Source organism: Protopterus annectens, chromosome 2.part2, assembly GCF_019279795.1.
Source record: "Protopterus annectens isolate FY-2018-M chromosome 2.part2, PAN1.0, whole genome shotgun sequence".
NCBI classification, from domain to species: domain Eukaryota; kingdom Metazoa; phylum Chordata; order Ceratodontiformes; family Protopteridae; genus Protopterus; species Protopterus annectens.
The window spans coordinates 101479591-101507545 of NC_056730.1; the positions used below are offsets into that span (position 1 = coordinate 101479591).

Consider the following 27955-nt stretch of genomic DNA (forward strand, 5'->3'; position numbering starts at 1 on the left):
GGTCGCGTGGGTTTCCTCTGGGTGCTCTGGTTTCCTCCCACATCTCAAAGACATGCTGTAGGTGGACTGAGCACTCTAAATTGATCCTAGGTGTGAGTGCGTGCGTGTGTGTGCCTTCTGTGGAAGGTTGGGCGCTTGGTTGGCAACTCGACACTGTAAAAACTCCACTGCCAATCATGAGCGGACAGGTGATCCGCTGTGGTGACCCCTAACCGGGAAAAGCCGAAAGAAGGAAAAGAAGGCTTTTCTTTAATAGGTGAGAAATTACTGCCAATGGTAATTAAGAATACCCTCTTAAAGAGGAAAAGAGTCAAAGGAAAAGAAAGAAAGAATACCAACAATGGTACTTATAGAAAACTACTATAACAATAGTAAAAGGCCTGACACAAAAAAACAAGCTAGAGGGAGGTTTAGAAATATACTAAAGTATAATAAAATATAAAAGGGAATATAAAAGGTAGTATAACTACAGTACAGTATATTTATTCTATTTGTCTATTTGTTTGTACTAATTGTGGAGCTTTTCTCCCTGGGCCTCCGCTAAAAAAGGGCTTTTGCTCAGTCAGACTAACCTGGTCAATAAATGTCAAATAAAATAAATAATAAATACATGGAGTATATCAATGCACTTACAGCTACGTAGACATTAAATTAACTCTAACAGAGTGGATCCACATCTGTGCATGATGGCAGCAAATGACATTTAAGGTATTGGAGATGGACTAGGGCAATATATTTAGAAGGAGGAGCTCAAGAGTGGGATCCAAAGTCTGTGGAATGTGGCCCAGTCAGATCCAAGGATTGGATACATAACCCATACACTGAGGAAGAATGAAAAAGACAACATTAGATCCTCTGGTTATAATCTTCTGCTCCCACATTATCTTTGGTGATGAATGTCTAAGCCTTGGAGTGCAGAGACGTGCCTCCCCCAACTATCTCCAGAGAGCAGCAGTTGGGCAACCGTTCAGAGGTTCTAAGGCCTCTTAGAGAATGGGCCCTTGAAGCCTTGATTTTTGAAGATCTTCTCTGCATGGGGGCAACATCCACCGTTAAATTCCCCCCTCTGCCACAGGGTTCTATCTCTTGGAGTGTCCAGTGGAAACCCTGTTTCTATCCTCCTTTCTTTTTCCTAGAGAAGGACATCTGGGGTGTATAAAACTGTATTCCTATGGCAGAAAGGCTTTCCCCACCTTGCTCACTCCTAGAGAGAGTGTCCTTGACTTTCGGTCCAAAGAGAGTAAAACCATCAAAAGGGGAATTCACAAAGGACATACTGAAGTTGTCCACAAACTCACAGAAGCACATCCAAGCATGTCTCCTTAAGGTAATGCCTGTACCTGTGATTCTCACACCTCCCTCAGTCACATTGCAGAAGGACTGTAGATTGGTCAACTGCAAGTCCACTGTTTACCCATCCTCTGCAGATATGGACCCTGAGAGAAGTTTGAAAATCTCCTTTGACAAATCTCTCTGAAATGCTGTCACATAAGACAGGTAGTTCAACACCTTCAGTGAGCAGGTTGCTGATGTGTAAATCCACTTCCCGAACCTGTCCAATGCCCTAGATTCCCTGTTAGGGGGACGGACAGAGAAGCTCTCCTCAGTGAACTCCTTTTTTCTGGCTGCCACTACCACTATAAAATCAACTGTAGGGCCCTTACTTGAATGTAGCTAATCTTTAGGTGAGACTAAAAATTTGTCTGGTTTGCATGGGATGGGTTCATCCACATCCAGTTGCCTCTATGCCACTTTGAGATCAAGTTGACAATCTCATCCATGGGAGAGATCACCCTAGAAATAGCTGGGCCAAGTCCAAAGGCCTCCAGAAGCATTGACTCCTCCTGGGAAGGGCTTTGGAGGATAATTTAACTTTCTGTCTCAAAACTTCAAGAATATCTCCAAATGAAAAGTCCTCAAGAGATGATCTGGAGAACCCCTCTCCTTCACTGAAATCAGTGTCTTCAGTTTGCAAATCCTGTGGGGATTCTACATGACTGTTCTTACGCATATGCTTTTGAGAAGACTCTGCAGTGGGATGCTCCAGCAAGGACTCACAATAATGGGAGTCCTTGATATGAACTGTCTCGAGGCTTGACTGAATCGACTGTCCAAACAGGATAGGAACAGTAGGACCTGGAACCAAAGACTTCCAATGGGTGATAGAAGGAGACAAGAATGTAAGAGAAGCCCGCTTACCAGGGGGAGCTCTCTCAATAGCCTCAAAAATCAAAGCCAAGGGGAACCCAAAACCACACCAGATGAAGCAGAAGCATCAATCACAGTTGGTCCCAGTACCAGATTCAGCTAGGTTCTTATGTCAACATTCGGAGTGCCACTGTGCTGAGAGAAGAAATGGCTCTGACAACTTCAGAATTAATCATCTACCCCCCAAATCCAGATTCGAGACACCTGGAGATGGTCAGATAAGAAATGTCACTGGAGTGGAAGATGATCAAGTCTTCGATCCGATGACAATCCTTGGGAGAAACTCAGACCCACTGGTGTCAAACCCAGTGGGCTGATTGGAGTAAGAGTGACCACAGGTAGTGGGGAAGGACTGTACCTCATGGGTCAGACAGGGGTTGATGCTGGGAGAAATTCCAACTGGATTTGGATCCTGGGGAACTTCCTTATCTTCCTGTCCGTGTCCACTTTTGAAAGGCTTCTGTTAAATCATACTGATCTGATGGATAAAGAGAAGGAAGAAAGTCTGGAGGAGTGATGCACTGGCCTTTCTTATAGGAGGGTGGAGCTCCATCTAGAGAGACTGACTCTGGGGAAAATGGTAGCTCCAGCAGAGGTGGAGTATGAGACCCAATAACAACTGGATCCCAAAGAGGTGTCAGATCTTATAAGCCAGAGCTAAAGAAGCTGCCAAAGAGGAGGAGTGGTCAGAGGAATGCTTCTTAGCCTCTTTGAATTTCTTCTTGGATTTTTCACTACTTTTCTCTCCCTTTATGTCTGCCTGAAGGGCTTTTAGCAGAATGGGAGCCTCCAGATATAGAAAAAGAAGAAGACAGAGGTTGGGATGAGTTTCTCTCTGAAGTTGGGAGAAGTCCCTTCAGAAACAACCTGTTCCAATATTTGGTAATGGCCCTCTGGCCACACGCAGGGGAAATTGAGCACTCTTCAAGATCAACTGCACCAAGACAAAAAACACACTTTGCATGTACATCCATATTAGGGATATTAAACAGTTAAGGAGACTTTAGCAAAAACTGGCGAAAGGGGAAAGAAAAACTACTTGGCAAAAGTATACCACCAATAATGTTAAGTCACTAAACTGAGGTATGCCTCAGCAAAGGTGACCACGTCTGTGTCGAGTGATCAGCAAACGAGATCTGAGATAATGTTGGAGACAGGAGGAGATTATGGGTAACGGGATGAGCCTTGGCTCAAGATGACTGCCACTGCAGAAGTGACACCCCGTCCCCATATGCAAAAATGGGAAAAGGAGCTAAGGATGGATAGATGAGCCTGAACTTTGGATCCAAAGACAGCGACGAGGACAGATACAAAGACCCCATCTATTGAGAAATGGGTGGAAAGGTATCAGACCACCTGCTTATTTTATTTTACTTTACTTTTGGTTACCGGACTACAGTGCTCATCACAAAATGACCAACTGTAGGTTCAGCCCAAGATACATAAGTATCAAGAACATGTTTCAACATTCACAAAGGCATAGGAGTGAGTTCATTAAAGGATAAAGTTTGTACAAACAGTCATAATGCAGAGTCAAGGGGAATAGATAAATGAATTATACCCGAAGAGGGTAAAAACTCTTCAGAGCCAGCTTCATGCCTGTCTACTTTAGCTAAGCGAATGACACATGTTGCTAAAATTTATAGGGACCCTACCCACCTTAACTCTCGCGTCAGTCGCCTTGCTAGACAGGGGTCCAGGGAAGTGAATACTGTGGGAAGAAATAGCCAGGGAACTGTTATGGCTAGGCTTGTATAGGTCCTAGGGCCGACAGCCTAGTACTAACCTATGAACCTATGGTGTGAGGGTAAATGTATCCTAATACAATGCATGGAAGCATATTAGTGTAAAACATTACTTCCAAAGATAAACCTTTATAAGGAGAGTTAACAGAAATACTTCCAGATCCATTAAATGATCAGGACCACTGTAAAATAATAGCACTGTACTATTCATAGTATGTAATCAGTAACTGTAAAGAGATGGCCAGAGAAATGGCAAGAGTAGATGACAGAAATAAGAAATGAAATACTGTAGGTATCTCAGCAAGCACACAAAAATATTAAGAACACGATGTATATGATTGTTAAAACACTTGGAACCAAGTAACACCTACCTGCCACTACACATGGATTAAAATGAATGCACGGCAAAATGATACAGATCCAGCCAAGTAACATCCTCATAATATCTACAAAACAGAAAGTGTTTTTTATTAAATAATTGCAGATATTTACAGAAAGTAATGCATTAGTCTTGCCTTTACAAATCTGTAAGTAAAGTGTCTTGTACCTAAAATGCAATCTAAACTTTATGGAGAATTTTCCTTTCCCAAACTAAATTTTCAATATTGCTGATGGTTAAATCACTAAAACTTACTTTTCACCAAATGGACAGGACACACAATCTTAACAAACGTCAGAAGTTTAAAACGATATTTCATCCCTGTAGCACAATAATTTTCAACATTTCACTTCTGGCAACGTACACCTCTCCCCCCCCCAACACACATACACACACACACACACACACACACACACACACACACACACACACACACACACACACACACACACACACACACACACACACACACACATTTAAATGAAACTTTGCTTTCAAAGTTAATATAAATCCACATTCAGTTAGCTATTTCCTTTTATACTATGAGTCTTTAATACTTCAGTCTGCTGAAACACAACCGGTTACAATCTATGAATGCAACTGTTCTATTCTGTGGTTTTTCTTTTTTTTTTTTTTGTAGTTCATCAATATATTCCTTAGTCTAAAACTCAGCCTGGTTGGTGCAGGTCTCACCAGTTTCTGCATATGCCACTTCCAAGATGGCTACACAATGAGTAGCAGCTTAATTTCAGCTCTCCCAGAGTGAAAACAGAAACTGAGAAAAGAGAGCCAGTGAACTTGTCTTTTTGGGTAAATTTCAGAAACTAGCTAGTAAGTGCACTGCCTCAATGCCAGCAAAAAAGAAACTCAGAGAATTTGAAAGAAAATAAATTACAAAGGGTGAGGAGAAAACAATGCCTGGGAAGAATCCTGCAGCTGTTCAGCATAAAGCAGTGAAAGCTCCAGCTTTCATGTAAGACATCACTTCCAGCAACTTAGAGAAAAAAATAAGTCAGATATACTCCGAGTTGATTAAAATAAACAAAACACTGGTGGTGGTGCTGCGGTAGCGTTGACGCCTCACAGTAAGACGTTGTCCTGTTCGATTCTCAGCTAAAGTGTCTTTTGTGTGGAGACATGTGTGAATGGGCGTACCTTCGTTGAAGGTTGTGCGTCAGGGTCGGCAACTCGGCACGTAAAAATCTACTGCCAATCATTAGCGGACCAGAGTTCCGCTGTGGCGACCCCTAACCGGGAAAGGCCGAAAGACACAACAACAACAAGTGAAGTATATTAACTCAAATAACAAAAGGCTGGAAAGAATGGAGAAAGCTGTGAAAAGATATTCGGATAAGCTGATAAAACTGCAAAAAATCAGAGGCTGAAATGAAGAAAAGGCTGACTGAGTACAAGACTACTCAAGAAAGTACAGTTTTGTACCTACCATAAATGTAGATGTTCGAGTGCTCATACAGCTGCAGTCATTACAGATGGGTTATCCTGCCATCAGGCGGGTCCTCGGTCGGCCGAATTCCAAAGTCTAGGTCCGGCGTCGGTTGTCGTCGCTTCTTCCCCGACGTCAGTACGGCAGGGGTGTAAAAGAGGCAGCCGACGCCATTTTCTTCAGTTTTTCTTGCCCCAGATGTCAGGTGCCCCCAGAAGGAAGGCAAAACATAATATTATGCAAACATGTCATGTAGATAAATCAAAAACAGTAGTTGCAAGCAAATACACCATAAAAGAATACCCCAAATAGGTTGTATGATAAAGGTGTTAGTCATAAGACCTCTCCTAAGAGGGGATGGAGGGAGGGTAATCTGGACTGCAGCTGTATGAGCACTCGAACATCTACATTTATGGTAGGTATAAAAAGTACAGTTTTGTACCTACCATAAATGTAGATGTCCGATAGGTATGCATCTGCAGTCATCACATATGGGTTGTCCTGCCTCAGGCAGCCCTTCGGTCGGCCGGATTCCAAAGTCTGGGTCTGGCCTCGGCTGATGTCGCACTTTCCCCGACGTCAGAGTGTCTTGGGGTATAAAAGCATCAGCCGACGCCATTTTCCTCAGTTTTTCTTGCCCCAGATGCCAGGTGCCATCTAAGGAAGGCTAAAATTTGGAGAGATGCATTTTAACAACAAATCCAAACATGCACAGTACTATAAAAACAAATACACCATAATAGATCCCCCCAGCTAGCTATAAGAGGGGTAAGTACCCAAGAAATATACCACAGAGGGAAAGGAGGGAGGGTAAACCTGACTGCAGATGCATACCTATCGGACATCTACATTTATGGTAGGTACAAAACTGTACTATGTCCTTCAAGGATGCATCTGCAGTCATCACATATGGGTAGAATACCATAGCCAATCTGGGGGTGGAGGAACTATGTAAAGGATGGTGTAGCTAAAATGCCCTGCAGGACTGCCGTAGCAAAGCCTGCTCTGGATATGGAATATAAAGGTAAATTGTAATGCTTGGCAAATGTATGCACGGAGCTCCATGTAGCAGCTTCAAAAATGTCCTTGGTAGCCACCCCTCTTAAGAAGGCTGTGGAGGTGGCTGTGGCTCTCGTGGAATGAGGTCTAATGTTAGCTGGCACAGTTTTTCCATGAAAGGAGTAACAAAAACGAATGCAATTTCCTATCCATTTTGAAATTGTCTGTTTGGAAATTGCTTTTCCTTGTGCCCCAGCAGCATATGCTACAAACAGCTGGTCAGTCTTTCTGTAACTTTTAGTTCTGTCCAAGTAGTAGCGCAACTGTCTGTGTATGTCCAGGGTGTGCAGAAGTTTCTCCCCTTTATTTTGTGGTTGTGGGAAGAATGTAGGCAAGTGAATAGCTTGGTTCAAAGATACCCTGGATACCACCTTTGGCATAAATGTAGGATTGGTTCTCAATGAAACTCTGTTCTGATGAAAAATAAGAAATGGCTGTACTGCCATTAGAGCCTGTAACTCAGATACTCTTCTTGCTGAGGTTATGGCCAGAAGGAAGGCAGTTTTCCAAGACAGAAAAGTACAGTTTTGTACCTACCATAAATGTAGATGTTCGAGGATCCACATTGCTGCAGTCCTAACTATTGGGTAGTCCGCTGTCCAGTCGGCCCGAATACCAGAGTATAAGGCTGACGTCGGTCAGGGCGCATTAGACTGACGTCAGTACGTCAGGGTACTAATGCGCATGACCGACGTCATATCCTCAGTCTTTTCTTGCCCCAGATGTCAGAAGACCCTAAAAAGACAAGGCCCAACATACCTGCACCAAAAATATGTACAATATATACAAAAATATATATACAAAAATACCAGCATATAACCTCACCTACACAACCACCCCTAAACACAGAGGGGAAGGAGGGAGATTGGACTGCAGCAATGTGGATCCTCGAACATCTACATTTATGGTAGGTACAAAACTGTACTATGTTCTTCATTCCACATTGCTGCAGTCCTAACTATTGGGTAGAATCCCAAAGCAGAGGTAAGGGAGGCTGGCAAATCATAAAGGAGCAGGAGCTGACAACATGCCTTGCAAAATAGCTGTGGCAAAACCAGCCCTAGACTTAGAGTAGAGAGGAAGGTGATAATGCTTAGAGAAAGTATGCACTGAACTCCAAGTAGCTGCCTCCAAAATATCCTTAGTTGCCACCCCCCTCAAAAATGCTGTTGAAGTGGCAGTAGCCCTAGTGGAATGAGGCCTAATCCCAGCTGGAATCTCCTTGCCATGATGGGAATAACAAAATGCAATGCAAAACCCAATCCACCTAGAAATAGTTTGTTTTGACACAGGCTTGCCCTGCCAACTCAAAGCAAAAGAAACAAACAACTGCTGAGACTGCCTAAAATCCTTAGTCCTGCTTAAATAATAACGCAATTGCCTGTGTACATCTAAAGTGTGCAAAATCTTTTCCCCTTTATTTTGGGGTTCTGCATAAAAAGTAGGCAAATGAATAGTTTGGTTTAAAGCCACACTAGAAACCACCTTAGGCATAAAGGAAGGATTAGTACGTAATGATACCCTGTCCTTATGGAAAATCAAAAAGGGCTCTACTGCCATAAGGGCCTGCAACTCAGACACCCTTCTTGCAGAAGTAATAGCCAACAGAAAAGCAGTCTTCCATGACAAGTATTTCAATTCAGCAGTAGCCGCAGGCTCAAAAGGTTGTAGAGTAAGTTTTTCCAACACAAAATTGAGATCCCAAGCAGGAGTAGGAGCTCACGTGGGGTCTTATATTCTTTGCCCTCTGAGAAACTGCTTGAACAAAGGATGCGAAAACAATGGTGGGTCACAATCATAGTGAGCTGAAATTGCTGCAGCATGAATCTTGATGGAAGAGAAGGACAAACCTTTGTCCAATAACTCAGTAAGATATTGAAGAGCCACACTCAAATTAGGCTCCGAAATCTCTAAATTCTTTGCTGTACTCCAAAATAAAAATCTCTTCCATTTTTCTGCGTACACTTTCCTTGTACTAGGTCTTCTAGCTTCCATAATCACATTTAAAACTTGTTGAGGAAGTTGAGACCTGCTGTGTCAACATAGAATATGCCAGGCTGTTAGATGAAGAGAGTGAAGCTTGACATTGAGGAGATGACCGTCCTTCTGAGACAACAGATGTGGAATCAAAGGTAAAGGCCATGGAGGCTTCCTTACCAGACTCCTTAGTAGTGGATACCAGTGTTGCCGAGGCCAATCTGGAGCTATTAAAATCATCCTTGGCTTGTCTTGTCTGACCTTTAAGAGCACCTTTGGAAGAAGAGGCAGAGGTGGAAAGGCATACACATGAAGATTTTTCCAACTGAAAGACAGAGCATCCACTTTCCAAGCTGTGTGATGAAACCCCTTTGTGCAAAACTTTGGCAGCTGGTGGTTTAGTGGAGAAGCGAACAGATCTATGTCTGGAGTTCCCCATGACACTGTCAATTTCTGAAATACATGAAGATCCAGTTTCCACCGTGGGGATCCATGATTTGTCTGCTTAACACATCTGCTAAGGAGTTCTGTGCTCGGCAGAAACCTTGCCTGAAGAGTTAGTTGCAAGCTGAGCAGTCTCCCATAAAATCATTGCTTGCCTGCATAGAGGATAAGAATGTGTTGCCCCTTGTTTGTTGATGTACCACATGACAGTTGTGTTGTCTGTTAGAATCAACACCTGCCCTGGAAGAAGTAACTCCTTGAAAGCCATTAATGCAAACTGGACTGCTAACATCTCCTTCATGTTGATATGTAGATGCTGTAGTCTGGCAGGCCACTTGTCTTGTATCCACTTTCCATTCAGATGAGCTCCCCAAGCAATGTCCGAGGCATCTGTCGTTAAAATCTGACTCGCCTCTGGCCGGGTCACAGAGAGTCCCTTGTTTAGGTGACATTCCTGAGCCCACCACAAAATTCTTTTTGAAGGCAAGGTATTATTTGAATGACAGTGTCCAAATCCTGGCAGTGCTGTGTCCATACATTTTGAGATACCATTGCAGCTTCCTCATATGCAGTTTGGCATTGGGAAGCACCAGAATACAAGATGCCATGAACCCTAATGCTTGAAGGACTGTCCTTGCAGTCAGCACGGACTGATGAGATAGTTGATGGAAGTAAAGGGATAGACTCTTTTGTTTGTCCGGGGTTAAAAAGGCCATCTGGGCTGCTGTATTCAGTCTCACACCCAGAAAGCACATGTCTTGAGAGGGTACTAGACTGGACTTTATTTCGTTCACAGAATACCCTAGGCATCTTAGCACTGCTATAACATATTCCAGATGCTGTAGAAGTTCTTCCTTTTCTTGAGCCAGAATCAGGCAGTCGTCCAAGTAAGGATAGATTTGAATTCCTTTTAGCCTGAAGTAAGCTATCACTGGAGCCAGAAACTTTGTGAATACTCTGGGCGCAGTAGATAAGCCAAAGGGCAATGCAGAGAACTGATAATGAGAATTTCCAGCTCGAAAACGCAGATACTTCCTGCAACTTATTCTTATAGGCACATGAAGGTAAGCTTCCTTGAGATCTAAAGTTACCATCCAGTGATCTTTGCCCAGCAGAGGTAAAAGCTGTTGTAACGTCAACATCTTGAACTTGGGAATGTCCAGATAAGTGTTGAGGATAGATAAATCCAAAATTGGTCTCCACGTGTTCCCCTTCTTTGGTACTAGGAACAGGCGAGAATAAAATCCTAGGCCCCTTTCTGATACAGGGACTGGCTGAATGGCCCCTATTTGGAGCAACAGAGAAATTTGCTTGTGAGCCTCTTTCCTTTGTGGAGGAGGAACGTCTGGCATGCCTTTGAAAGTGGGTAATGTATGGAAATAAAACCTGTAACCGTGGTGAATGATATCCAACACCCATCTGTCTTGAGTAATTAAATCCCAATTTTCTTTGAAAAGAGACAGTCTTCCTCCCAGAGGAGCTGCCAGACGAGAACCTACTGGCAGCTGAAAAGGCAGGTCATTGGGTCTGTTTACGAAAGGACTGACCCCTGCCCTCACCAGAAGTTGGAGCAGGTGAACTCCCTGTCCTAGGCCTAAAAGAACCTTGAGCTCTGCCCCTACCACGTCTAGACCTACCGCTAGACTGGGAATCATAAACAGGATATGTCCATCCCTTAGTAGGCCAATTTCTACTAAACTTCGGGGGCTGCACCTGCAAAAAATCTTTAACAGTTTGCATAGACTTAGCTTTGTCCTCCATTTTCTTTAAAACTGCTTCCACAGGCGAACCAAACAACACATCAGACTGTAAAGGAGCATCCAAAATCCTTGTCTTAACATGTTCAGCTAAATTCTGATCCCTCAACCAGGCATGCCTGCGAAGAACAGAACTAGTGGCAGCCACCCTCGAGGAGGCCTGTACAGCATCAAAACCACATTGCAAAGAATGCTTACCCACCTGTTCAGACACATGAACTAAATCCAGCAACTCTTTACACTCAATACCTTCCGCCAAAGCATCCACCTTAGATTTCAGTTGTGAAAGGAGATAATTTTGATATTTTAGCATGTGAAACTGACAATTCAACGCCCTCATGGCTAAAGTGGAAGAAGTATACACTTTCTTTCCCCATCTATCCAAAGCCCTTGCCTCTTTATCAGTGGGAACAGGGTTTTTAACCACAGAGGCCTTAACACCTTTAGGTCCCTGAGAAACAGTTTCCGGGTCTGCCCTAGGACTCTTGATACTTATGAGCTTCAGGCACCCTATAGTACCTATCAGGTTTAACAGAAGCAGGAGGCAAAGAATCAGGGTTCAGGGAAGCCTCTGCAAAAACATCTTCCACCACATTCAACACAGGAGGTATAGCTAAGGGCCTATGCTGGGGTAAAACAAGAACTCCCTAAGCCTTTTCCTGGAATCAGAGTAATCCTGGCCTTCCCATTTAAAGTGCTCCCTCATGGAATGCAGAGTCTCTGAAAATGAGAAATCCTCAGGAGGAGAAGCTGTAGGAGTGGAATCATCCACATCAGAATCAGAATAAGGAGGGTACTCCTGCAAATCTTCCGCAGAAGACTCAGAAGCCTCTGAACACTGTTCAAAACTATCAAACTCAGGTTCCACCCTAGGCCTCTTATCAGGGGGGGGCATAGAACCTCTAATCATAGTAATCAAATCTTCTGCCATTTTAAGCATATGTTTCTTAGGCACAGAGCCTGAAGTGGTAGGAGAAGCCCCCACTGAAGCTAAGCTTGGCCTACCTCTCAAAGAAGCTTTGGAAACAGAAGGAGAGGCTCTAACTACCTTAGGAAGAGAGGGAAGAACAGTTACCTGAGAAGCCCCCTCAGCCTGGCCTACCTCCTGAGAAGGCACATCCTGTAACAGTAAAGTCTCTGCCTGAGACTCCAAAGAAACTCCTGGCAAAACCTCTGGCTCCACTGAGCCTTCTAAAGAACCGGCATCCGGGACTGCCGGTTCATCAACCCTAGGCTTCGCTGTTTTGTCCTTGCGCTTTTTGGACGAAGCGAGCGTCGGAGCATCCGACGGCATTTTGTAATTGCAACGCTTCCCAAACACTAACCTGGCACAGTCTAACCTTCTCTTAATAGTGCGTTTATTAAACCTAGCACAAGAGCGGCATCCAACAACGTCGTGCTCAGGCCCTAAACAAGGTATACACAAGGTATGGTAATCCCTATGAGGTATCTGTTTCCCACAAGAAATACAGTTATTCACTTTTCTGACATCCGTTAAATACTGAGGCAAGAAAACCAAAATGTTCAACGGGGGTACTTAGCCAACTCTGATCGGGTCTGAAACTCCGACTTCAGAAAATTTTCAGAACGCCAACCTGCACTCGCAAAACTGCTTCTGCATCGGACCATGCGGCAAAAAGACCCCGACGGCGTCATTCGGGCCGACTGGAGGACTACCCAATAGTTAGGACTGCAGCAATGTGGAATGAAGAACATCTGTAGATCTGCAGAACATGCTGTATCTGCAGATGCTGCTGGGTTCAAAGGGAGGAAGTGTTAGTTTTCCAACACGAAAGTAGGTTAAGGTGTGGTGGTGGTTTCCTTGGAGGATTGATGTTTTTGATTTCTCTTAGAAACTGTCTCAGGAGAGGATGAGAGAAGACAGGTGGATCAACATTGTATTCTGCTGAAATTGCTGAGGCATGTATCTTAATGGAAGAGTAAGACAGGCCGTTGTGGAACAATTGTAATTCTGCCAAATATTCCAGTATATGTGCCATGTTCATCACTGTCGCATCTAGGCCTTTGTTGTGTTCATCAGGCCCTGTTGTGTTCCAATCTGAAATCTTTTCCATTTTGCTGAATATGCCTTCCTTATGGAAGGCCGGCGAGCTTCCATAATAATATCCTTCACTCTCTGGGATAGCTTATCCTGAGGAGGAGTCAAGGTATTTTCCAGGCAGTTAGTTGCAAGGTTTTCAGGTTGGAATGCAGAGTCTTGAAATTGTGCTGTGTCAGTAGAAGTGGCCATAGGGGGAGAGGCCACGGTTTCGTCTGTGACATGCTCTTTAACAGTGGGTACCAGTGCTGTCTTTGCCAGTTTGGAGCTATCAGAATCACTCTGGGCTGCTCTGTTCTGATCTTCAGTAAGACCTTGGTAATTAATGGGAGAGGTGGAAAAGCATACACTGTTAGAGCTTTCCAGCTGAAAGAGAGAGTGTCCACTTTCCATGCTTGTGGGTGGTATGTCCTTGAGCAGAATTTCTTCAGTTGATGATTGTGGGGGGAGGCGAACAGATCTATTTCCAGTCTTCCCCATGATTGTGTTATGAGTAAGAAGATGTCTGGGTGCAGCATCCATTCGCGTGCATCCATGGTATTTCTGCTTAAGCTGTCTGCCAGTATATTGTCTTTCCCTGGCACGAACTGGGACTGCAGCTGTATATTGAGTTTCAAGGAAAGCTCCCATAGATACATTGCCAGTCTGCAGAGAAGGTAGGAATGGGTGCCTCCTTGCTTGTTTATGTACCACATAACTGTGGTGTTGTCTGTCCTTATGAGTAGGTGGCCTTGATGAAGAAAAAGTTTGAAGGCCTCGATTGCGTGTATCACTGCCAGCATTTCCTTTTGGTTTATGTGCATGCGTAGCTCTCTTTGTGACCATAGCCCTTGGATACATCTGCCCTCCATGTGTGCTCCCCAACCTTGGTCTGAAGCGTCTGTAGTGATGGTTTGGTTGGCTCTTGGCTTGCTGAAGGGCAACCCACTGTTCGACTGGCAGGCTTGAGCCCACCACAGAAATTCCTTTTGGAGGCATGGAATGAGTGGGATCAAAGTTTCTAAACTGTGACTGTGCTGAGTCCATAAACTCCTTAGGTACCATTGTAATTTTCTCATATGCAGCCTTGCTTGTGGAATCAGAAGAATGCAAGATGCCATGTAACCCAGGGCCTGCAGGATTTTCCTTGCAGTCAGCTGAGTTTGTCTTGTCAGATTCTTGAAGTAATCCGGTAGTTGTTTTGTTTTTCTTCTGTGAGAAAGGCCATTTGGGTGGTTGTGTCTAGATCCGCACCCAGAAAAGTTATTCTTTGGGATGGAACAAGTCTTGATTTGTGGATGTTGACTGTATATCCCAAGGCCTGCAGTAGGTGGATGGCATACTCCAAGTCCTTTAACAAAGTTTGCTTGCTGTCCGCTTGTATAAGGCAGTCATCCAGATATGGGTAAATTTGAATCCCCTGAAGTCTGCAGTGTGCAATTACTGATGCCAGGCATTTTGTGAATACTCTGGGCGCAGTAGATAAGCCAAAGGGCAATGCTGAGAATTGATAATGCTCTGACCCTGCAAGAAATATGAGGTGTCTTCTGCAACTTTGTCTGATAGGGACATGCAGGTATGCCTCCTTGAGGTCTAGAGTCACCAGCCAAGACCCCTTGCCCAGCATGGGAAGGAGTTGCTGTAGAGTCAGCAGTTTTAATTTTGGCACAATGAGGTAAGTATTCAGTGCGGACAAGTCGAGAATAGGCCTCCATTGATTTTCTTTTCTTGGAACAAGGAATAATCTGGAGTAAAATCCTTGGCCTTGTTCTGAAAGAGGTACCTTTTCTATAGCTTTCATTTGTATTAAGTTGGAAATTTGTTTCAAAGCCTCTGCCCTCTGATTTGGTGGCAGGTCTGGCATGCCTTTTCCTTTTGGCAATGTGTGGAAATGGAACCTGTATCCTTTGTCTATTATTTGCAGTGTCCATGTGTCCCTTGTAATGCTGTGCCAATTTTTTGAAAATAAAAGCTTTCCGCCCAAAGGTGCTTCTAATTGAGCCCTGGTCATGGAGTCAAAACAAAGTCATTGAGTCTGTCCTGGTGTAGCAGTTGTAGTTCCTGCACTACCTCTCTGGTTGGGAGGCTGCCATTGACCTCTCTGTAGGAGCCTCTAGCTTGCCCTCTACCTCTGGCACGCCTATTCCTGCCTCTCTGAGATCTGTCTGAGTCCGAAAGGACCAATTCTTAGGCCAATTTCTGCTGAATCTCGGTGGTTGGACTTGCAGAAAGTCTTTGACTGTTTGCACAGATTTTGCCTTTTCTTCAAATTTCTTTAAGACCTCTTGAGCCATGGAACCAAATAATTTTTGCTTTTCCATAGGAGCATCCAAAAGCTTAGCTTTAACATGGTCTGGCAGAGATTGTTCCTTCAGCCAGGCATGCCTACGTATGACTGCACCTGTCATAGCTGACCTACATGAAGCTTCCAATGCATCATAACCACACTGCAAGAAATGGTTACTAACCTGCTGGGAGTTATGTACCAGATCCTGAAGGCATTTGCGATCAAGGGGTTCAGAAGAAGACAGTTTCTTATGAAATTCATCTAACAAATACTCTTGGTACTGTATCATAAGAAATTGACAATTTAATGCCGTCATGGAAAGAGTTGCAGAAGTATACACTTTTTTACCCCACCTCTCTAAAGCTCTGGACTCCCTTTCAGAGGGTAGAGGATTTCTAGCAATGGCAGCTGCAACCCCTTTTGGGCCCTGGGAAATAGTTTCTGGATCAGCAGAGTGGGCCTTGTACAGGTGTAGACGTGAGTCCGGAACCCTGTAGTACCTATCAGGTTTGGCAGGAGCTGGAGGGAGAGAGTCAGGGGTTGTACTAGCATCAGAGTACACATCATCAATGACATTCAAAACAGGAGGTATAGCTAAAGGCCTATGCTGAGGTAAATGTAAAAAGGTCCTTAATCTCTTTCTAGAATCAGAGAATTCCTGACCCTGCCATTGAAAATGTTCTCTCATAGAGTGTAATGTCTCTCCAAAGGAAAACTCTTCAGGAGGGGAGGCCGAGGGAATAGATTCTTCAGCATCAGAATCCTCGTAGGCCGAATAAGCCTCCTTCTGGTGGTCTGACAGAGTAGAGCCATCAGAGGACTCATCTGAGGAGTGGGGGTCAGAGGGCTCAACCATGGGCCTTTTGCCTGGAGGTGGTTGCGAGCCCATGTCCGGATGAGGTTGAGAACCTCTAATTAAGGAGATAAGATCCTCTGCTAAGCTAAGAATCTGTGAGCCAGTAGAGGGTCTCTGAGAGGTAACCTTGGTTGGCAAAGCTTTAGAAAGTTTAGCAGCTTTAGCCCTAGAGAAAGCCTTAATGGACATGGATGCAGGAGGTCTGGCTGCACCACGTGCAGGAGTAGATTTGTCTAAAGGAATGGTGTCGGAAGGTTCCCGGACACCAATTTCAGTAGGTAATTCAATAACCGACTCGGCCGGGGCCTCCGGGGCCGAGGTAGTCGGTTGTGCGGTTTCGGTAATCGGAAGTACCAAGGACTCGGTTTCAGCCGAGACACTCGCGGTAGGCCTGACCGTGGTTTCAGCCGAAACCGCGGCCCGCGTGTGTCAGTCCTTGTCCTTCTGTTTCTTAACTAAATGCGAAGTCTGAGTCTCCGACGGCATCTTGTAAGCAAAACTAGCCCCAAAGAATTCCTCTGCAAACTCCGACCGACGTCTAAGAGTTCGTCGGTTGAAGGAAGCACAGGCTGAACAGGCCGAGACGTCGTGGTCTGGGCCTAGGCAGGGGAGGCAGTAAGAGTGGAAATCCTTATGAGGTATTTGTTTCCCACAAGTTAAACAATTATTAACTTTATCTGACATCGGCTGAGGCAAGAAAGAGTCCCCAACGGGGTACTTAGCTTTTTCGAAGTCTTTGGTAGCTGAATCACAGGAGCTGGCCGACCGGCACTTGCGAACTGCTTCTGCTTCGGGCACCACGCGGCAAGAAAGACTTTGGAAAATGGCGCCGGCTGATGCTTTTATACCCCAGACGCACCGACGTCGGGGAAAGTGCGACATCAGCCGAGGCCAGACCCAGACTTTGGAATCCGGCCGACCGAAGGGCTGCCTGAGGCAGGACAACCCATATGTGATGACTGCAGATGCATCCTTGAAGGACATCTGTACTATGTTCATCGTGCATACAGCTGCAGTCATTACAGATGGGTAGAATCCCAAAAGCTAAGTAAGGGTGGCAGGCACTAAGTGGAACTAGGAGGGATGAGGATGCCCTGCAGGACTGCTGTGGCAAAGCCCGCTCTAGATTTTGAGTATAGTGGAAGGTGGTAGTGCTTGGAGAAAGTGTGCACTGAACTCCAAGTAGCCGCTTCCAAAATGTCCTTGGTAGGGACCCCCCCTGAGGAAAGCTGCAGAGGTAGCGGTAGCTCTGGTAGAGTGGGATCTGATGTATACAGGCACAGATTTTCCATGAAATGAATAACAAAAGCGTATGCAGTGGGCTATCCATTTTGAAATTGTCTGTTTGGAAATAGCCTTTCCTTGAGCACCTGTAGCATAGGACACAAAAAGCTGCTCAGATTTCCTGAATGGCTTTGTTCTGTCCAAGTAATAACGAAGTTGTCTGTGAATGTCCAAGGAATGTAGTAGTCTCTCTGCTTTGTTCTGTGGATTTGGATAAAAGGTAGGTAAATGAATAGTTTGATTCAAAGCTACACTGGATACTACCTTTGGCATGAAGGTAGGGTTGGTTCGTAAGGAAACTCTGTCCTGATGGAAAATGATGAATGGTTGCACAGCCATGAGGGCCTGTAGTTCCGAAACCCTGCGTGCTGAGGTAATAGCCAGAAGGAAGGCTGTTTTCCATGACAAGTATTGTAGCTCTGTTGAAGAAGCCGTCTCAAAGGGAGGCAGGGTCAGCTTTTCCAATACAAAGTTGAGATCCCAAGCTGGGACTGGTGGTTTCCATGGGGGTTTTATATTTTTTGCCCCTTTGAGGAACTGCCTTAATAGAGGATGTGAGAATAAAGGAGGATCTGTACTGTATTGTGCAGAAATGGCTGAAGCGTGGATCTTGATGGAGGAGAAGGAAAGGCCACTGTTTAACAATTCAGCTAGGTACTGTAAAATTTGAGGTATATTTATTACCCAAGGGTTCTGGCCCTTTTCTTGATTCCAGGAACAAAATCTTTTCCATTTGGCTGAGTAGGCTTTTCTAGTAGAGGGTCTTCTGGCCTCCAAGATGACATCCTGCACCTCCTTGGAGAGGAGAGTCTGTTGGGAAATTATGGTATTCTCCATGCAGCTAGATTTAGGGTTTTGAGCTGGCTGTGAAGGGTTTTGTAGTTGTGCTGGGACAACAGAAGAGGGACTAGAGGTAGGATCCATGGTGGGGAGTGTGTCAGGCTCTTTAGGAGAGGATATCAGTGTTGTCGTGGCCAGTCTGGAGCAATGAGAATCATTTGTGGCCTCTCTGCTCTGGCTTTTAATAGAACTTTGGTCAGTAGAGGAAGAGGCGGGAAGGCATAGACTGTCAATGTTGTCCAATTGAAAGAGAGTGCGTCCACTTTCCAGGCCTGTGGATGATAGGTCCTTGAACAAAATTTTTTCAACTGGAAATTTCTGTGGGTAGCAAATAGATCTATGTCTGGATGTCCCCATGCCTGAGTTATCTTTGAGAAGACTTGAGGATGCAACTTCCATTCGTGTGGGTCTGTCATATTTCTGCTTAAGTTGTATGCCAGTGTGTTTTCCTTCCCTGGCAGGAATTGTGCCTGTAGTTGAATTTGCAATTCCAGTGCTGTGTTCCATAGGGTCATGGCTTGCCTGCACAGGGGGTATGAGTGAGTTCCCCCCTGTTTGTTTATGTACCACATGACTGTGGTGTTGTCTGTCCTTATCAATAGCTGGCCTGGATGCAGTAGGTCTTTGAAGGTCATACGAGCATTTTGCATGGCTAGCATCTCCTTTTGGTTGATGTGTAGGTGCTTCTCTTTTTGGGACCATTTTCCCTGAATGCACTGATCTGCCATGTGTGCTCCCCAGGCGTAGTCTGAGGTGTCCGTTGTGATGATTTGAGTTGCTTGAGGTACACAGAAAGGGAGACCTGTGTTTCTTTAGCATGCTTGAGCCCACCACAAAAATTCCTTTTGAAGGCATGGAATGAGTGGTATAATTGTTTCCAAGCTGTGGCTGTGCTGAGACCATAGGTTTTTAAGGTACCATTGTAGTTTCCTCATGTGCAGCTTTGCACATGGTATTAGTAGGATGCAAGACGCCATGAATCCCAGAGCCTGCAGGACTTTCCTTGCAGTTAGTCTGGTGAAAGTTGCCATTTTGTTGAAATATTGAGGCAGTTGCCCTTGTTTGTCTGGCATGAGGTAGGCCATCTGGGTGGTTATATTTAGGCTGGCACCCAGGAAAATTATCTGTTGTGAAGGTATTAGTTTTGATTTCTTTTTGTTCACTGTGTATCCCAGGTAGTTTAACAGTTTTATTACAAAAGCCAGATGCTGCAATAGAATGTCCTTGCTGTCCGCTTGGATTAGGCAGTCATCCAGATATGGGTAGATTTGTATTCCTTGTTGTCTGCAGAAGGCAATTACTGATGCCAGGCATTTCGTAAACACTCTGGGCGCAGTAGATAAGCCAAAAGGCAATGCAGAGAATTGGTAATGGTTTGAACCTGCAAGAAATCTGAGGTATCTTCTGCAATCTTGTCTGATAGGGACATGCAGGTATGCCTCCTTGAGGTTCAAAGTTACCAGCCAAGACTCCTTGCCCAGCATCGGAAGAAGCTGCTGTAATGTGAGCATCTTGAATTTTGGCACCTGTAGATATGTGTTTAGGATGGATAGGTCTAAGATGGGTCTCCAATCTTTGTCTTTCCTTGGTACCAGGAATAGTCTGGAATAAAAACCTTGACCTTGTTCTTTTGCAGGTACCTCTTGAATCGCTTTCATAGCCATGAGAGCGGAAATTTGTCTTTGTGCCTCTGCCCTTTGATTTTGTGGCAGGTTTGGCATGCCTCTCATTTTTGGAAGGGTGTGAAAGTGGAACCTGTAGCCTCTCTGTCTATAATGTCCAGAATCTATTTGTCTTTTGCAACAATATGCCAGTTTTTTGAAAATAATGCCAGTTTTCCGCCCAAAGGTGCTGCCATTAAAGCTTTGTTTGGCAGGCATAGGGGGAAGTCATTGTGTCTGTTTTCTAAATGACTGTGATCTATCTTCTCCACCTCTTGGGGTTGGTGCTTGCCACTGTCTTGCTCTGTAAGATCCTTGAGGTTGTCCTCTACCCCTTGAGCGTCTGTATCTGCCCCTTTGAGGTCTGTCCATGGCTGGAAAGGACCATTTTTTTGAAGGCCAGTTTCTGCTGAAGCGTGGAGGTTGTACCTGCAAGAAATCTTTCACTGTTTGCATAGATTTCGCTTTTTCCTCCATTTTCTTTAGTACCTCCTCAGCTTTAACACCAAACAATACATCTTTTTGAAGTGGTGCATCTAATAACTTTGCTTTGACATGATCTGGTAAGGTTTGCTCTTTGAGCCAAGCATGTCTACGTATAACAGACCCCGTGACAGCAGCTCTACATGAGGCCTCTAAAGCATCAAAACCACACTGCAAGGTATGTTTACCCACTTGCTCTGCTCCATGCAACAAATCCTGCAACTCTTTCAAATCTGGTTGTTCTGTTTGTGTCATTTTGCTTTTCAGCTAAGATAGCAAAAATTGTTGGTACTTAACATATGAAATTGACAGTTTAATGCCCTCATGGTTAAAGTGGCAGATGTATACACCTTTTTCCCCACCTTTCTAATGCTCTGGAATCTCTCTCTGAAGGTAAAGGGTTTTTAGCAGTAGAGGCCTTTATATCCTTGGGACCCTGTGAAATTGTTTCTGGGTCAGCAGTATGGCTTTTATAAAGGAACCGGTGAGAATCAGGAACCCGGCAATACCTGTCTGGTTTAACAGGGGCTGGAGGTAAAGAATCTGGATTAAGACTGGCTTCTGCGTACACATCATCCAAAATATCTAAAACAGGAGGGATAGCCAGGGGCCTATGCTGGGGGAGCAGTAGAAATTCCCTGAGCCTTTTCTTGGAATCTGAGTTATCTTGGCCTTCCCAGTGGAAGTGTTCCCTCAAAGTATGCAGGGTTTCCCCAAAAGAATAGTCCTCGGGGGGGGGAGACCAAGGGTATAGACTCCTAGTCTTCAAAAGGGGAATAGGCACAATCCTGGTCCTCAGAATGGTCTGAGGTAATAGAAGCCTGGTCTGAGGAAGGGTAGTCTTCCTCCAATCTGGGTCTTTTGTCAGAGGGGGGTTGAGAACCCATGATGAGAGTTATCAAATCGTCAGCCATTTTAAGCATCTGCTTTTTAGGCATGGGGCCTTGAGAGGAGGTCTGAGGACCCTGTTTTTTAGTTTTCATGGCAGCTTTAGATTTAGTGAAGGATTTAATAAAGAAGGTGGAAGGCTTGAAGACGCCTTCAGAAATGGCAGGCCTCATTAAATTTTCAGTTTCCCCGCCAAGAGTGGCGTCGGTATCTGCAGTGGAAATGGAGATCGAGGAGCCTGCGACCTCGGGTACTGAAGTCACCGGTAAAATAGTTTCATCGGTAGTCAGGGGCTGCATAGGCGCCTCGCTGAGAACCGGAGAACCGGTAGTCAGCCTAAGCGTGGTCTCAGTACTCGGTGCAGACCTCGGATGTCGGTCCTTGTCTTTGCGTCTTTTGCTTAAAACTGGTGTCGGAGTATCCGACGACATGATATAATTAAAGTTTTTGCCAAAATAATGAAGGGCAAACTCCGCCCGGCGCTTAATAGTGCACTTGTTGAACCTAACACAAAAACGGCAGGCCGACACGTCGTGGTCTGGCCCTAAGCAAGGTATACAGAGAGAGTGAAAATCCTTATGTGGTATTTGCTTCCCACAAGAAATGCAATTATTAACTTTGTCTGACATCGGTCTGAGGCAAGAAAAGTTTCCCCAATGGGGTACTTAGCTTTAAAGAAGACTATTCGAGTGCTAATACAGCTGCAGTCATAACAGATGGGTTCTCCTGTCATCAGGCGGGTCCTCGGTCGGCCGAATTCCAAAGTCTAGGTCCAGCGTCGGTTGTCGTCTCTTCTTCCCTGACGTCAGTGCGACAGGGGTATAAAAGAACCAGCCAACACCATTTTCTTCAGTTTTTCTTGCCCCAGATGTCAGGTGCCCCCAGAAGGAAGGCAATACATAAAATTATGTAATAATGCAATGCAATATAATCAAAAAACAGTAGTTGCAAGCAAATACACCATAAAAGAATACCCCTAGAGGGGAAGGAGGGAGGGAAACCTGGACTGCAGCTGTATTAGCACTTGAACATCTACATTTATGGTAGGTACAAAACTGTACTATGTTCATCGTGCATACAGCTGCAGTCATAACAGATGGGTAGAATCCCAAAGCTAAGAAAGGGGTGGTAGGCACTAGGTGGAACTAGGAGGAGCCAAAATGCCCTGCAAGACTGCAGTGGCAAAGCCTGCTCTAGATTTGGAGTATAATGGTAGGTGGTAGTGCTTAGAGAAGGTATGCACAGAACTCCAAGTGGCTGCTTCCAAAATATCCTTGGTAGGTACTCCTCTGAGGAAGGCTGCAGAGGTGGCTGTGGCACTGGTGGAATGGGTTCTAATGCCTGTAGGTACAGTTTTGCCATGAAAAGAATAGCAAAAGCGTATGCAGTGGGCTATCCATTTTGAGATTGTCTGTTTGGAATTTGGCTTTCCTAGAACTCCCACCGCACAGGCCACAAAGAGCTGTTCTGATTTTCTGAAAGGCTTTGTTCTGTCCAAATAATAACGCAGTTGTCTGTGGATGTCCAAGGAATGTAGTAATCTCTCCCCTTTGTTTTGAGGATTAGGATAAAAGGTAGGTAAATGTATGGCCTGATTCAAAGCCACCCTGGATACCACTTTAGGCATAAAGGACGGGTTGGTTCGTAAGGAAACTCTGTCCTGATGGAAGATGATAAAAGGCTGGACAGCCATGAGAACCTGTAGTTCTGAAACTCTACGAGCTGAAGTGATAGCCAGAAGGAAAGCTGTTTTCCAGGACAAGTATTGCAAATCTGATGAGGCAGCTGGCTCAAAAGGAGGCAAGGTCAGTTTTTCCAGAATGAAATTAAGATCCCAAGCAGGTATTGGTTGTTTCCTTGGAGGTCTTAAATTCTTAGCCCCTCTGAGGAACTGTCTTAATAGAGGGTGAGAGAATAAAGGTGGATCAGTGTTGTATTCTGCAGAAATGGCTGAGGCATGGATTTTGATGGAGGAGAACGAAAGTCCACTGCTTAGCAGTTCAGCCAAATATTGTAGTATTTGAGGTAAATTCAGTTTTCCAGGGTTCTGGCCTTTTTTCTCATTCCAGACACAAAAACGTTTCCATTTTGGGGAGTAAGCTTTTCTAGTTGATGGCCTTCTGGCCTCCAAAATGACATCCTGCACCTCCTTGGAGAGTAGGGCCTGCTGTGATGCTAAGGAATCTTCCATGCGGCTAGATTGAGTGTTGACTGTGAAGAGTTTTGAAGCTGTGCTGAGTCAGAAGAAGAGGCATTAGAGGCAGGGTCCATGGTGGGTAATGTGTCAGGCTCCTCAGGAGTGGGTACCAGTGTTGCCTTGGCCAGTCCGGAGCAATGAGGATCATCTTTGGTCTGTCTGCTCTGGTCTTCAATAGGATTTTGGGCAGCAGAGGAAGAGGCGGGAAGGCATAAACTGTCATTGATGTCCAACTGAAAGAGAGAGCGTCCACTCTCCAGGCCTTTGGATGGAAGATCCTTGAGCAGAATTTTGTCAATTGATGATTTTTGTGGGAGGCAAAGAGGTCTATGTCTGGCCTTCCCCACTCTTGGATTATTTCTGTAAAAACTTTTGGATGCAACTTCCATTCGTGTGGATCTGTCACATTCCTGCTTAGGTTGTCTGCCAGCGTGTTTTCCTTGCCTGGCAAGTACTGTGCTTGTAGTTCCATTTGTAAGTCCATGGCCATGTTCCAAAGTGACATGGCCAGTCTGCATAGGGGGTAAGAATGTGTTCCTCCCTGCTTGTTTATGTACCACATAACTGTGGTGTTGTCCGTTCTTATCAATAATTGACCTGGTTGTAGAAGGTCCTTGAAAGCTATAATAGCATTTATTGCTGCTAGCATTTCTTTTTGATTGATGTGAAGGTGCTTTTCTTTTTGGGACCATTTGCCATGAATGCACCGATCTGTCATGTGCGCCCCCCAGGTGTAGTCCGAGGCGTCTGTTGTGATGACTTGATTTGCTTGAGGCTTGCTGAATGGAAGACCTGTGTCTGTTTGACATGCTTGAGCCCACCACAGAAATTCCTTTTGCAGACATGGAATTAGTGGTATTATTGTTTCCAAACTGTGGCTGTGTTGAGACTATATGTTTTTAGGTACCATTGTAGTTTTCTCATATGCAGCTTTGCACATGGGATTAGTAAGATGCAAGATCCCATGAATCCCAGAGCCTGCAGGATTTTCCTTGCAGTCAGCCTGGTGCAATTTGCCAGTGTTCTGAAATATTGAATTAGTTGCCCCTGCTTCTCTGGCGTGAGGTAGGCCATCTGGGTGTTTGTGTCCAAATTGGCACCCAGGAAAATTATCTTCCGAGAGGGTATTAGCCTTGATTTCTCTTTGTTGACACTGTATCCCAGAGAGTTTAATAACATTATTACATAAGCCAGATGTTTCAGAAGAATGTGCTTGCTGTCCGCTTGGATCAGGCAGTCGTCCAAATAAGGGTATATTTGTATCGCTTGAAGTCTGCAGTAGGCAATTACTGATGCCAGGCATTTCGTGAATACTCTGGGCGCAGTAGATAAGCCAAAGGGCAATGCAGAGAATTGATAATGGGTTGAACCTGCAAGAAATCTGAGGTATCTTCTGCAATTTTGTCTGATTGGGACATGCAGGTATGCCTCCTTGAAGTCCAATGTTACCAGCCAAGACTCCTTGCCCAGCATGAGAAGAAGTTGCTGTAGAGTGAGCATCTTGAATTTTGGTACGAGTAGGAATGTGTTTATGATGGAAAGTTCCAAAATAGGTCTCCAATCTTTTCCCTTCCTTGGCACTAGAAATAGCCTGGAATAAAAACCTTGACCTTGTTCGTGTGTAGGTACCTCTTGAATAGCTTGCATGTTTATAAGATCTGAAATTTGCTTTTCTGCCTCTGCCCTTTGATTGTGTGGCAGGTTTGGCATGCCTCTCATTTTTGGAAGGGTATGAAAATGGAATTTGTAGCCTCTGTTTATAATGTCCAGGATCCATTTGTCCTTTGTGACAACATGCCAATTTTTTGAAAATAGTGCCAGCTTTCCTGCTAAGGAGGCTGCCATTTGAGACCTGGTTGGCATGCAAAGGGGAAAGTCATTGGGTTTGCTTTCTGAAAGATTGCGAGTTGTCCTCACCACCTCTTTGTGTAGCAGCTTGCCATTGTCTGCCTCTGTACGATCCTTGTGATTGTCCTCTGCCCCTCTGGCGTCTGTATCTGCCTCTTTGGGGTCAGTCTGTGGCAGGAAAGGACCAGTTTTTGGAAGGCCAATTTCTACTAAAACGTGGGGGTTGAACCTGCAGAAATTCTTTCACAGTTTGCATTGATTTAGCCTTTTCCTCCATTTTCCGTAATACTTCCTCAGCATTTTCCCCAAATAGTACATCCTTTTGAAGAGGGACGTCTAGTAATTTAGCTTTGACATGATCAGGCAAGGCTTGTTCCTTGAGCCAGGCATGCCTACGTATGACTGAGCCTGTAACAGCAGCTCTACATGAAGCCTCTAGAGCATCAAAACCACATTGTAAGGTATGTTTACCCACTTGTTCTGCACTATGCATCAAATCCTGCAACTCCTTCAAGACTGGTTGTTCAGGTTGTGACATTTTACTTTTCAATTGAGATAACAGAAACTGTTGGCATTTTAGCATATGAAACTGACAGTTTAAGGCCCTCATGGATAAGGTAGCCGAGGTATATACCTTTTTTCCCCACCTTTCTAAGGATCTGGAATCTCTCTCGGAAGGCAATGGATTTTTGGCAATGGAGGCCTTAACTCCCTTGGGCCCATGTGAGATGGTTTCTTGGTCAGCAGCATGGCTTTTGTATAGAAATTGGTGTGAGTCAGGAACCCTGTAGTACCTGTCAGGCTTAACTGGAGCTGGAGGTAGAGAGTCTGGGTTAAGGCAGGCCTCCGAATAAACATCATCTAGGATGTCCAAGACAGGAGGTATAGCCAGAGGCCTGTGCTGGGGTAACAAAAGAAATTGCCTGAGCCTTTTCTTGGAATCTGAATAATCCTGGCCTTCCCAGTGGAAGTGTTCCCTTAAGGTATGCAAAGTTTCCCCAAATGAGTAATCCTCAGGGGGGGGGATACAGAAGGAATGGACTCCTCTGCATCAGAGTCTTCAAAAGGGGAGTAAGACTGTTCCTGGTCATCAGAGTGTTCTGAAATAATGGAGCCCTGATCAGAGGAGGGGGAATCTTCCTCCACTCTGGGCCTTTTGTCAGGAGGTGGCTGAGAACCTCTGATTAGAGTAATTAAATCCTCAGCCATTTTAAGCATCTGTTTCTTAGGCATGGGGCCTGGAGATGGGCCCTGAGTAGCTGGTCTCTTAGGGTGCATGGTTGCTTTAGACTTGGTGAAAGCCTTGATGGAGAAAGAAGAGGAAGGTCTGAAGACACCTTGAGTGAAGGTGGACCCGTCCACATTCTGTGTTTCAACGCCAAGAGTGGCTTCGGTATCTGTAGTCGGGGTGTGGGCCGAGGAGCCTGTGACCTCGGGTACAGGAGACACCGCCAAAGATGTGTCGTCGGTAATCAGGGGCTGCGTAGGCGCCTCTCTGAGAACCAGACCACGTGTAGTCGGCTTTGGTGTGGTGTCGGTAGAGGCCGCGGACCTCGAGTGTCAGTCCTTGTCTTTGTGTTTTTTAGACAAAACCGGAGTCGGAGTATCCGACGACATAGTATAGTTAAATGCTTTCCCAGAAAAATGCTGGGCGAACTCCGCCCGACGCTTAATAGTGCGTTTGTTGAATGTAGCACAAAAGCGACAGACCGAGACGTCATGGTCTGGGCCTAAGCAATGAATACAGAGGGAATGGAAATCCTTATGCGGTATTTGCTTCCCACAAGAAATACAATTATTAACTTTGTCTGACATCAGTCTGAGGCAAGAAAAGTTTCCCCAACAGGGTACTTAGCTTTTTAAGAAGACTTCGGTTTCCAAATTTTCGTAATCTCAGGAGCTGGCCGACCGGCACTTGCGAACTGCTTCTGCTTCGGGCACCGCGCGGCAAGAAAGACTGAAGAAAATTTCGTCGGCTGGTTCTTTTATACCCCTGTCGCACTCACGTCAGGGAAGAAGAGACGACAACCGACGCCGGACCTAGACTTTGGAATTCGGCCGACGGAGGACCCGCCTGACGGCAGGAGAACTCATCTGTTATGACTGCAGCTGTATGAACAATGAACATCTGGTGTAGTACCCTGGATGCTGATGCCTGTGATATCCCCATCATATCACCAGTTGGTCTCTGGAAGGTACCTGTTGCTAGTATTCTTAGGCCAACACATACCTTGGTTTCCACTGGGAGGGGTTCCCCTCTGTTGGTTCTGTGTGTGAGGCGTGGCCTGCACAGCTCAACAATTTGCTGCAGGAGATCTCTGTCCACTCTATAGCGCTCCACTATCTCCAGCTCATGTAGCCCCTGGTAGGTTACCCTGGGCCTGTACACTCTTCTCCATCTCCTCACTGTGGGTTGTCCTGCAACATTTCCATTGTCACCATCCTCAGCATGCTGCATATGTCGCCTTATAACAGCAATGGCAGCCCCTAACATTTCTTTGTCTCAGTAAAGCTTTTTCAGTTTTCATTTCTATTAGCTTACTGCAGTGTCTGTTGTGAG

The 27955-nt window shown here is 45.1% G+C and overlaps 1 protein-coding gene across 5 annotated transcripts in view; it reads right to left on the reverse strand.

The window, feature by feature from the left end:
* IL6ST (interleukin 6 cytokine family signal transducer) overlaps window positions 1–27955 on the reverse strand; it is a 2713809-nt gene that overhangs the window by 2156614 nt on the left and 529240 nt on the right. For 4 of the 5 annotated variants that reach the window (XM_044063780.1, XM_044063781.1, XM_044063783.1 and 1 more), the window contains one exon: window positions 4325–4399. The exons of the other annotated variant lie outside the window; for it this stretch is intronic. In XM_044063780.1, the coding sequence (XP_043919715.1) occupies window positions 4325–4399 (75 nt within the window). The remainder of the gene's footprint in view (window positions 1–4324; window positions 4400–27955) is intronic. 5 annotated transcript variants of the gene reach the window in all.